This window comes from Haliotis rubra, unplaced genomic scaffold (assembly GCF_003918875.1).
Source record: "Haliotis rubra isolate DU_JTF1 unplaced genomic scaffold, ASM391887v1 Scf321, whole genome shotgun sequence".
Lineage (NCBI taxonomy): Eukaryota > Metazoa > Mollusca > Gastropoda > Lepetellida > Haliotidae > Haliotis > Haliotis rubra.
This window is the reverse complement of record NW_025766993.1, coordinates 813,301-826,084: the sequence shown is the minus strand read 5'-3', so window position 1 is coordinate 826,084 and position 12,784 is coordinate 813,301. Positions and strand designations below refer to the sequence as shown.

The 12,784-nt window shown below is 41.2% G+C and overlaps 1 protein-coding gene across 1 annotated transcript in view; it reads left to right on the top strand.

Moving 5' to 3' along the window:
• Positions 1–12,784, top strand: part of LOC124283800 (E3 ubiquitin-protein ligase MYCBP2-like) — a 103,405-nt gene that overhangs the window by 55,855 nt on the left and 34,766 nt on the right. Inside the window, 17 exon segments of the mRNA XM_046719828.1 lie at positions 255–389; positions 2,435–2,591; positions 2,780–2,880; positions 3,478–3,681; positions 4,536–4,776; positions 5,222–5,265; positions 5,267–5,359; positions 5,592–5,679; positions 5,869–5,924; positions 6,400–6,572; positions 7,028–7,172; positions 7,828–8,019; positions 9,562–9,733; positions 9,851–9,939; positions 10,780–10,896; positions 11,133–11,361; positions 12,223–12,347. Of these exon segments, the coding sequence (XP_046575784.1) occupies positions 255–389; positions 2,435–2,591; positions 2,780–2,880; positions 3,478–3,681; positions 4,536–4,776; positions 5,222–5,265; positions 5,267–5,359; positions 5,592–5,679; positions 5,869–5,924; positions 6,400–6,572; positions 7,028–7,172; positions 7,828–8,019; positions 9,562–9,733; positions 9,851–9,939; positions 10,780–10,896; positions 11,133–11,361; positions 12,223–12,347 (2,361 nt within the window).

The window sequence follows — 12,784 nt, the reverse complement described above, 5'->3', positions numbered from 1 at the left end:
CATATAATTAGGGGTCCCCGGGACCCCCATGTTTGTGAGTTGAGGTAATACCCTGAATCTATTGTAACCTGTTGACATGATTGGATTGATGTAATTACTTCTCTGACTGAATGTTACCGTGGTAACACTGAAGAATGGTGCAGATATTATTCATTGTTCATTTATTCCCCTTTACTGTCTGAACTCTTGGGGAAACTTTGCTAAAAATAGTATGAGAAACATCAATGAATGTAAGCATGATGTCAACTTTACAGCAAGGTGAAGGTCAAGAAGATGTGTCTCACACACAGAGGTGGAACAGTCTGGAGATTGTGCGTGGAGCTTACACCCCTGAGGACTGTGTGAATGACATTGCTGAGATCAAGTTTGATAGGCCAGTTCCCATCAAGGTATCCTCAAACACAACAGTATTTCCTTGTCCTGTGATGAGATGTATTGTCCATAGCAGACAATAATTGTCCAAAGTTATGATGTTATAACCACCCGTCCCACCCTAAAGGACATATAGAGTGGAAACCTGATAAGTAAAATTTCAAGGGACTCGCCAAATTGTTTACTTATCAGGTCCGCAAATGATTATGCATGTACATAGTCCGACTACTGAATCAAGACCCAAGTTGCTTCCCTAACTATTACAAAAACGACACGAATCTGGATAAAACAAATAAGCATTTAATGTAAAGCTTAATTCATCACATCAATAATTTTACCGAGTGACATCCGCATGTTGATCCGACGTGTCTGATCACGTCCTTCCTCAGCACAGGTGAGGTAATGTCTAACAAGCGATCTATTGTAGTATGCCTTGAATGTCCGAATTATTCCTGCATCCATCGGTTGAATATGAGACGTGGTATTTGGTCACATTTCGCAAAGTTAGCGAAGCACACTTGTGACTTGCAGCATTGTCGTAAAGCAAAATCACTTTAAGTCCACGTGACCGCATCTGTCTGTCAAAGTACATTAACCAATCACAAAACAGCTCACTTGTCATCCACGCCTTTGTATTGTGGTGTCAATCAAAGTGTAAATGTACAGTATCTTCAGTCGGGAGCTTTTAATGTCTAATTAAAACAACAACCCAGTTGGCCAGTTAATTAAGTAAACATCGCCGGGAGGTGTTGTTACGGTTCGTGAACACGACTTACAGCGTCCGGACTGTGAAGCAATTTACTGTTTATTTTACTGATTGGTGACAGCTACTTATCATCCGGTTCCCGAATTTCGGAAAACCATATTTCCGGATTATCGAGGCAAATTATATAGGCATAGATTGGTAATAAGCTGAAATCGCCGCCAGGAGGTAAGAGGATATTTGTTTAGCTGAGACATCCGTCGGATTATCGGAGTCCGGACTAACGGGCTTCACTTATAGTTTACTTCATTATAATCATCCTTGGAAGTTAGTGTTTGAACTGACATCTAAATGGAGTGGAGTGTTTGTATTCATTTAGTGTTGTAAATATATCAGTTAATTTGGATTTCATGAAGCAGTGAGTGTTTGTTGACCAGAAGTCAGTTAACATGGATAGAATATCATTCATGAACATTTACAACAATTAGTAAGTAATGAGCATCCCCTTCAAAACTCCCAAATTTAAATGACCACAATTATTTTTATAGCTGAAATCTTTTTGTCACTGTCATTTGAATTAGATACAACCAGAACTGTTGAGAACACTGTATTGCTGGAATCTTTACCCATACATTGAATCACAACCCACATGTTTAACAATGTAACACACTGTTGCAATGCACAAGAAGGTCCTGAGGATCTTGTGGTGTGAATTTTTAAGGCAGTATTTCAGTCAGAAAGAGCTGTGTTATTCAAGGTTTATTACAGTACTTTGTAGGACTGCATGTTGGCAAATATGGGTATCACAATATGTGGCTTAAGAAGTGTGATTGACATTGTACATGCAGTTCTACCCACTATAGTAAATATACCTCAGCACGATCAGTCACCACCATTTTTTGAGTCATGGATACAGGGGAGGTAACAACTTGCGGGAAGAGTTTGTGCTGTTTTATCGATCAGTTTTGAAGGGAATTATCCTTTGTGAAGGAATTTCTGAAATTTCAAGAAAGACTTGAGTTTAAACAAGACAAATGCATCGAAATCTGTTGTATATTGTTTTAAGAGCCTATTTAGTATACCATTAATAATATCCAGTCCTAATTCTTTGATATGATAGTAGGATGTGTGAGTGTATCTATGCTCTTTAATGCTGCAGGCAGCCATATTCCACCTATATCAATGGCATCTGTAAAAAAAAAATTTGATACTTGAAACATGATTCATATGAAGGTATCCATTCATATATTGTGAAGCATCTCTGATACGCTTCAAATCATTTTACAATGATGCACAACTTTAGGTTGAACCCTGTATTTCCTCCTGCCAGTGTGTCATGTTGACCACTGTGAGTGACAGCTAGATGTATATATTCCAGCACCCCAGGATGGTGAGCACTATCACCAGACCACCAAGAATCTGGCAGAGCTTCAGGCCAGGAAGAATGCCATTGACATCACTGGTGCCATCTGTAGGATGACCACAGACCTCCTTCACCGATCACACTCCTTGCATGGCAAGTCTCAAAGAGCATTTCTCAAATATCTCTATTATAAATGGATTTGTAACTGTGATGTTATGGTATTTTCACTAAACTGGTAGTAATAAGTTGCAATATTGCAGTCAATACTGATTTGTATTTCATGGATGAGAGGTTCATTTTTCATCATTTATGATATTTTAATGGTATGTTGTTTGTTTCAGCGGAGGAGGTGTGTGATGTCATTGGAAAGTCCCATCTCTTCTCATCCCTGCTTCCCCTGTCATTGGCCTATGTCGGGCCTGTCGCTGCTCAGGATCCCAGAGTAAGGAACACATTCTACTTGCTTCTTCACTATATTTCTACACTTGTCATTTCTGGTCTCAGAGACTCTGTGACATGCTGGATTAGAACTCTATTGAGACTGCTTAGAGGCATGTGATGGAGAGGGTCAGTGACATGGAATGATTTTGTGTCACTGTAACCTGATGGACTTTCGTCCCTGGGATTCTTAAAATATTGTCTTTTAAGCCATAAAACTATGAGCTAATGTTTCCTTTTAATGTTCAATAGTCCATTGCTCAGTCCCATCTCCATTATTTCCACTTTTAATGGGGCGGTGGGGTAGCCTAATGGTTAAAGCGTTGGCTCGTCACGCTGAAGACCCGGGTTCGAATCCCCACATGGGCACAATGTGTGAAGCCCATTTCTGGTGTCCCCTGCCATGATATTGCTGGAATATTGCTAAATGCGGCGTAAAACCGAAACTCAGTCAGTCAGTCCACTTTTAATGGATTGTGTTGTATTTTTCTTCTCACTGGGGAGTATACACACCAAGCTTTGCTAGAAGGTGAATGCTCCCTTGCTTTGACCAAATTATTTATGGCAAAACTACAAGTCAGTTATCTCCCTTGTGTTGTAGGGGGCAGTGCAGGTGCTGTACCTGATCCAGGAGATTCTGCCAGCAGTTGTGACGCTCACCAAGAACCTGGTGCCGTTACCACTGAGCAACTCGGCCGTGTTTGACTCCAGCGTCGTGGAGAACAGCCAGAGCACCACCTCCCAGCACTATGCAGTGGTGGAGAGTGATCACCCTTACAAGCCAGCCACTGTCGCCAACTACAAGGTATGCTGTGATCTCTAGATGAACATCATGAACAATTACCAGAAACTGAGAGAATGAAAACATGTGTTGTAAGGACCAACTAGACTGAGGATAGGGTGGTAATAATGAATGGTTGTGTGACTGACCTCCAATCTGCTGATGATCATTGCTCATACTCACAATCACGGGTTGGACTCAGCTAAAAATAGCTTTTACATACCAATGGTAGTGTTGCTGACTACAGCTTTTAACATCCTTATAAAAATTTTGTGGTTCTGCTGTGATCCCTGATATGTCCCTGTCAAAGCTTTCTAAAATGGGGAATGGTTGGGGTCAGCGTGACCTTGCTTGTTGTTTAGCAGGGGCATAGGTGGCCAAGGCAACTAAGATACTGATGATTGCTTGGACGTCTGTCTTTAAGACATGCCAGTAACCTTTCACCATTGGTTTGAATCCTAGATTAACCTGTTTTGTTAACAGTTTTGTTTTGTGTTGTGTTGTTTCACAAAAGTCATAAATATCTTAAGCCATGCATCACTTCAAGTTTTACTTTCACCCTCATCAAGCTCACTTGCCATGATTTAACTGAAAGACTGTTCACAGCAGCATTATGTACTCCTTTGCTTGTCACTTGAAATACTTATGTGCGTTATTTAGTACTTTTGAAATTATACTTCAATTGGCAAGTATATCTGCTCTAGGCCCATTCCATAAAGAGATTTTAGCGGGAAACAGCCACCTGTCACCAGGCTCCTCACTCTCTCCATCATGATTGTTAGCCAAATTTTAAAGTACGGATGTTATGTTTACCAGAATATTAAGATCACTTTATTCAATGTGGCCCAGGATACTGTATTGCCATTTGTGTACATCAGGTGGAGTTCCCGCCCTGTGTCAGGTGGATTGTGCTGGAGTTTGACCCCCAGAGTGCCACAGCTCAAGTTGAGGACTCGCTACAGTTGTATGTGCTGGGCAGACCTCAAGGGGAGCCAACTCTGACCAAGGTGACAGGGGTCACGAACTGTGATGATCAGGACATTAAACAGACTCACTGGCCAGTTCTGAAGAAATTCTATGGTCACAACAACTGGCCCAAACAGGCAGTCATACTCCCTGGTAAGATGCACATAAATAACAGTCCTGGGCCTAGAATTTCAAAGCTCTCTTAGCGCTAAGATAGTCGGAAGTGCCATACATTAACATTAACTTACGACTATCTTAGCGCTAAGAGATCTTCGAAAATCTAGGCCCTGATCTGTACAATCAAAATTGAAGCATTTGTCACATTGGTCGAATACTATGATTTCAGTGTTATATGCCTATGTTTATGCAGTGGGGTAGCCAAGCAAGTAATTCATTTGTCTGGTGCCCAAAGATCTGAGTTTGATCCTTGATACTGGCACAAGGAATTTGATATTACATCACAAGCGTGAATCATATGTGAAATGACTTTGCGAAAGTAGTGATGTCAGGACTAAACTACCTCCTCCAAAAGACGTGGTACTAGTTGGTCTAGAGCATCACAGTCTTTGTTGACATCACATGCTGTTATATTGTCCAGGCAATGAGGTGGTGTTTTGTTTAAGGCTGGATTTTGTCCAAATGGGTACCTCAGGACTATGTGAAGGATGAAAAGGCATCGTTCTATGGCTTTAAGTGTACAGTCATTGGGTATGAGCTGGCATCTAAGCCAGAGGAGGTGAGTATACTGGATGTTTTTATGTCACTTTGTGCTTTAATATAGCTGGAATAAATGTAACTTTGTGCTTTAATATAGCTGGAATAAATGTAAGGATAATGATATTGTATGTCTGTAGAATGTTCCTGGATTAGCTAGAAATATATCCTGAAAGTGATGAACTGAATCCAGATGTGTAAACTTCATGATGATGATGATGATGATGATGATGATGATCCTCTCTCTTTGCCAGAGTGTGCAGCAGTTGGAGAGGGAGCTGAGTTACCTGGGTGGGATGTGTGCCACAGCTCTCATGAGGAGGGACGTTGCTCTACCTCCAGGTAAGTCCTGCTCATTGACTGGAGGACTATAGATTGTAGTATATTGTCTCCACTCCACCTTACAGCTTTTACCACAGTGAATAAGGGAACATAGATGTCATCCTGACTTTGTAAGAAACTCACTGAGTTTATAAGATGGAGCTGTAGGCCAAATACAAAGCTGGTGTTCACACACATTTTCTGTTGCAGTTACTATGGAGGAGCTGGATGAAGAGATGGACATGATAGAAGAAGGAGCTCAACTGGTGAGTTGTGCATGCTGTACTTGCAACTTTTTCATGTCACATATCTTAAAGAATTATGTGGACAAATGTATGTCTTTTCAAATTAAATGTTATGTGTGTCCTTCATGTGCGTCGAGTAGGATTTCTTTTGTTATGGAGTTTTGGTAGAATGGTGTCCTCCCTCTAGATCTAATTGCACTGTTGACAAAATTTAGGCAGCCACTTACTTTGTCTAATAGCACTGAGGGGCAGTTGGGTAGCCAAGAGGTTGAAAAAGTATTCCCTTGCCACGCCAAAGACTGGGGTTCGTTTCCCCCCACACAATGTGTGGAGCTCATTTGATGTTGCTGGAATATTGTTAAAAGCCGTGTAAAACTAAACTCTTTCACACACTAATAGCACAGACAGCATTAGGCTACCCACTTTTCTCCCTATAAATCTGATAACACTGACTTCATAATTCAGCCTCTCACTCACCTTCTGTTCTCCCCTACAGGTGTTCAACTCCCACAGTTCGCTGCTAGGGAAGGGCTTCGCTCTGTCTCACCCACCCACCATCATGCAGGCCCTGGAGGGCAACCTGCCATTCTGCTGGCAGTCCAACGAGCGAGCGTTCCTCAAGGACTTTGTGTCCTGCACACCTGGCACTAGTGGAGGCAGACTTGCCAGGTATGTCCTCCATTTGTTAACCTGGCAATATTTACATCATCTGCAAACATCGAGTGAGTAGAATTTGTATTGCATCATCAATTGTAAACTTGTTCTTTTAAACTTTCTATTGACTCATATGAACTCTGACCAAGGTGACAGGGGTCACAAACTGTGATGACCAGGACATCAACACTCACTCTTCATATGGCAGCTTGGTGTATATAATCCCAGGGGAGCTCTGAGTGAAGTTTCAGTGCACACTGATCCAAAGATGTGGTTATAGGACAGTATATGTGCAGTATGTGAATATTTATTAGAAATCTGTAAAACTAGAAATTACAAGTCCTTTCTAAGGGTGAAATATCAAAAGTAGTCCAAAGGCATCCATTTCTTCCAAAAGTCACATTGGTCTGACCTAGGATGACCTTGACCTAAGGTGAGTAATACATGATACTGCTGTTCCCCTCCTCCAGATGGTTGCAGCCTGACTCCTACCTGGACCCAAAGCAGTGTGAGATCGTGTGTAACAAGGAGGAGCTCAAGTGTAGCTGGCCTGCCGTCGTCACTGTCCTCACTAAGGATCAGTACGGACAGCTTGTCAACGTGCAAGACCTCAGGGTGAGGGGATGTTTGTATGTAGACATGCAGTGTTCATATAGAAGGGGATGTACAAGCCAGTGTGAGATTGTCCATATTTTGCATATCAAACAATTATGCATAAAAGTTTTTATGGTATTGTTTACTCTCCCATTTCTATATAAAAAGCTATGAACTGGAACCATTGATACAAGGTGTGGCTGGAAGCCTTGCTGTTGAAGTTTTTGGTTATCATGTGACAGTTATCATTTGTCAGAGACTTCCCTCTGGGGATATATATGGTTATGGATATTTTGAGGAGCACTGTAAAACCATGCTCACTTGCTTGTTTTGTTCATATAGCTCATCCTCATAATCAGGATAAACATTTATAGCCCATTTATACTTGTGTTTAAATTTATTCTGAAAGGCTGCTTCTGGCCAGTGGAATAAACTGTTTCTTGAATGGGGGAGGTGGGATAGCCTAGTGGTTAAAGCGTTGGCTCGTCAGGCCGAAGACCCGGGTTCGATTCCCCACATGGGCACAATGTGTTAAGCCCATTTCTGGTGTCCTCCGCCGTGATATTGCTGGAATATTACTAAAAGCGGGGTAAAACTAAACTCAGTCAGTGTTTCTTGAATGGGTTGTGATGATGATGTTTTCTGTTGTTGTGGATGCTGTTTTGTTAACTTGTAGATTGAAGTGAAGGCGGTGCCTGTCGACCAGAAGGACACTACAGGAGATGACATGAAGAAGATGAGACGACTGAGTCGTCCCGATGAAGGTGACCTCACATTTGGAGGTCTACCCCCGCCATCACTTGACACTCCTTACGAATCCACCTTCAAAGACAGAAAGGACATTTTCCACTCTATAACCATCATGAAGGTAAGGGCGATTGTCTGGATTGTGTCACAAGATAGCATCCAAAGTTTTAACATGATGATAGTGTTTTGTCTTTAGAATCGTGAACAGCAAGTCAGGGTTCATCTGCACTATGTTTCCTTTGAAATTGTCCAGATTATTAATCTCAGCTTTAAAACATCTGGTTACATCTAAGTAATATTGGTTTACATCTAGGTAATATTTCTTTTAAATATTAACTACAAAGTGACCTTCCCAACAATAATTTTCTGGAAAGCATCCTTTATGGCTGGCCATATGTGTCCTCAAAAGAAGGTACCAGCATTTTTCTTTATGCTTAAATATGATCTGGTTCTTTTCTTGAAAAAACATGCTGGCTATGTTATTTAGAAGATAAAGCTACTCTGTTTTCAATTTTGCGGTCCTTTATCATTGATTTAAGACCGCTAAATGTAATTTAAAAACCAAACGCGTTAGCTGTCTTAAATCAACGATAAAGGACCGCAAAATTGAAAACAGAGTAGCTTTATCTTCATTCTAGCACGACTGATAAGCGTTTTAAAACCGAACTGTTTGGCGCGCAAGAACACAAGGCACAAAGGGTCCTTTTCCCTGGAAATCGCTTGGAATTGTCCCGTTGAAGGACAGGTTGTGTAATGAACAAAATAAGACATTTTCTACAACATAAATGCTATATTTCTGGAACCATTATGCTTGTATTTGTAACAAGTAGCATTCATAAATAAAAAAAAATACAGTTTATACTCTGAGCAAGTACAACTATTTGATTTTTCTCAAGCGAATTATTGATCTCCCCTACTGTATGACAATCGACTCGCCCAAATTCAAGCCGTGAACTCACTAAGTTTAGTCGCTGCTAACTTTATTCATGGAAATAATTGGTGATAACCACCCAACTATTCCCAATTTGGAAAAGACCTGACATGCCACGTTTTATGTGGGATACATGGACAGTGGAAGTGGAAGGACTGGGCATTACGGGCGGGACGGAAGCGGTCAGGTTAGGATGTGTGGGCGGACGTGTGTTGTCAACGTCAACACACGTAGATCTAGACCCACTTTGAATATACTGCCGCTTTTGCGCTGCTGACAGATTTTCCAGCTTCGTAGTTTCTTCACTGGGATTAGGGTCAAGAAATTCTTCTTCAAACCAATCGCTTTTTACTTAAAAAACACCAAAGATGCTGCCGAGATAGAAAGTGCCGATGTCCGACATGTTTGTTTCAAACAATAGGGTCAACGAGTTCGTTGTATTCATACGCGGTGAATCGGTCACTTTAATTGGCGGTCTTAAACTGCCATTTAAGTACGGTTTTGATGAGCCAATCAGAATCGAGTATCACACAATGTTGTGCTAGAATATATGTTGAGCTATTGTGAAGAAGAGCATCTTTATTGGGACACAGGTACTTGATTCTGTATGTCTTGAATGTATATGCAGGACTCGATGACAACCTTTAACAATGTTCCAGTTGTAGAGGTCAGTACTATGTGTGAAACCAATTGTTTGTATGAAGTTTGTGTAAGTCTCCACATTTCCCCCAGGCCTATGAGAACTACTCATTTGAGGAGCTGAGGTTTGCTGCCCCGGCTGTGCCCCGGCCGAGTGAGAACATGCTGGTCCGTGCCAACAACGATGGGACATTCAGTGCCAACTGGACACCGGGCTGTGTGGGCTTCTACAACATACACGCCACCATTGATGGGTTTGAAGCAGGTGTGTATATGCTAGGGAAAAGATGTTTAATTGATGGAGATCATGTTTATTGTAGGACCTTGACTAGCCCTTGTGAAGTGCTGATGTTTTATAAACACTTGTGTGTTGTGTTGCTAGGTGATGTATACAAGGTGGAGGTGAAGGAACCCCCCCAGGGAGTCCCCCCTCCCTCACAGCACGCCAAGAAGGCCCACCAGCCCAGCAGGGTAGGAGACTTGTTTAACTGTATCACTTCATTCCTTCTCCAACCAAAACTCTGTACAACATCATTTGTGTGAGAAATCCACTGACAAGTGTAAATGGAAACATTTATCAAGTAACTGAATTACTTACAGAATTTAATGTTTTTTCCTTCTGATGCACATTATATCCATTTATCTTACCTCACACATAAATGTTGCTTTCTGATTGTCTGAACGCTCTTCTATTATTTTCAATGTACCCCGCTTACAAGCGAGTAACATTTCAATGTACCCCGCTGTCAGTGGCAACTCATTTGGTACTTCGTGGTAGTACTTCTTTATCTCGAATAACATTGAATCACGTATGATGTACTGAAATTACCGATGTTTTGCGAATGCAAATCGATGGAAGGGAGATAACTCTAAATCTGTTTTTCTTGTCAGCAAAAATCTAGCAATGGCTACAAAAAATTTGTACCCGTGCTTCAAACAATTCAAAATTAACATTAAGGTGTTCGGTAAGATAAATACATTGTTCACTGGTCCCTCGGGGCCCATGGGTTGATGTACCCTCGATGTTTGTTTATGTTCCCCTCATAAACAAACATCGAGAGTACATCAACCCATGCCCCTCGTGACCAGTGAACAACTTATAATGTTCTAGAGATCTTTAAAAAGTGAATTGCTGTTTGTAATGATTTTATGCAGAGCTGATAACAGTGCACACTAACCCCTTTCTTTCAGTTAGAGTATTTCATAGATGTTAAGCACTCTAAATCTAGATCAGCAGACATCCTTAAAAGTATAAATGTAAATTTAAAATGTGCGGAGTAGTTCTACATAGAAAATGCTTACGTTGGCCAGATGCGGAAGTTTGTTGGGAAGTGCAGTGCTGGTCTGAGGGTGCGAGTTCACCCCACCCTCCAGAGTGAGCAGATAGGTGTGGTCAAGCCTGGTGGGGTCATCTCCTTCATTGACGAGGTGAGTGGTCTCATAATTAATTTGTATCGTCAGGGAAAAAGTCAATTCAGATCTAGCTTATTTGGTTATGTTAATTATATTCCATAACAGTCATTTCTGTATGTTCATGCACATAGGTAAGTATCTCCACTGGGATTGATCATGCCATTTGTCTGTGTTATATTCTACATAATTCAAAACAAGATGAGACAATACAACTCTTCTAGCAGTATGACAGTTTAAACCTCTGCCAACAGATCCACAACGATGACGGCGTGTGGGTGAGGCTGAGCCCGGACTCCATCAAGGAGTGGTGCGTCAGTGGCTACACAGAGGCATGGTGTCTTCAGTACAACCAGCATCTAGGCAAGGCGCTCCTTGTACCTGTCGAGGAACCCAAGTCCATCCTGGATGAGATGGTCAAGGAAGCCATACAGAGGAAGCTCCCGGAGTATGTGAGGGACATCTTGCCCAGGCCACGCAGAGGTGAGGAGGATGCACTTTGTGCTGTGTTTTATTGTTATTTGTTTACCTGCTAGTTATTTCATGCTGAATTAAACTGTTTCTGAGCAAGTTAAGTGTTTTTACAGTTACGTGTTTGCTTGAGTTTACTTATTCTTCATAAGATGTTTGTAGTGGCCAAAGACTGTATTAATCACATTATTGTTTATTGTACATCATAAGAATTATTGGTTGTGCTAACTACAACATGTGTTTCATTTCAAATTCATGTTTTTGGAGTTTCTTATCAGTAGTGTGTGTGTAGTGTAGAATTCTCATTTAGGCTTACTGGCTGATGTTAAGTACTTGTAGAGCGACCATCACACGGCAAACTAAAGCCTGACAACACATGTTGTTGAAATTTTAGAAGTTGTCAAACTCGTGTTTTCACACGACAAACACTTGTCAAAATTTCGTGTCATTTGAGCGCCATATCTTAATGCGACAATCTTGTTGACTGCGATTTGTTGTTTCTGAACAACACGAGTTTGACAATTCTACACACGTCAAACTCGAGTTTGACAACGCCGTTTAATGGAAAAGTTGGTGAGAATAGAGACCGATCCTATGTCTCCACAACTCTGAAATTGGTGTTGATGGTGAGTTGTTGGGATGTTCATACTCTCAAACTCGAGTTTGACAACATGTGTTTTCAGACTTTAGTTTGCCATGTGAAGGCCGCTTAAAAGATGTAACGTGGCTCTCTCTGTAGCCTGTGATGAAAGTATATTTGTCTTTGTTGCTGATGCATCTTATTCTCTCCTAGTCTATTGGTTTTGGATTGGAACTTTGATATGTTAACCACTAGCTGAGCTGCAGGATGTTTAATTCTCATACTATGTGCAGGGCCTGGGGTGTACCAAGTGGTGAAGTGTGGATCATTTGGCCACAACATCCGCAGTCGCCCTAACCTGAAGGCAACTCCCATCGGCATGCTGACACTGGGGAAGAGGCTGACTGCCATTGAGGATGTGAGTGTTTACGTCATTATTTTGTTTAGCCATATGTTAAACGTTTACCTTCTGTGTCATGGGGATAATTATGTTTGTAGACACAATACAATCTGGAAATTTGATTACAATTGGTAAAAGTCTAGTTATGACAGAGATACATTTTGAAAACTGAATTACAGAGTCCTGCAAACATCCCAAAGCACTGCTGATCTACCCGACTTTGATTTCATGATTGTTCTGATTCACCAGGTGCTACTTTCACGGCAACCTTTACTAAGGTTACTTTTAGTCCCATTCTTTAATATTGCACTAAGGTTACCTTAGTGATTTACGATCACCTTAGTGGTTTGTGACAGGAGGCCCAGACCTATGAACAGCTCATGAACAGCTAATTATTACATGTAGAGTCATCTGTTGAAAGTCAGTCAAGCAAATTCAACTAATTTCTGCTAACC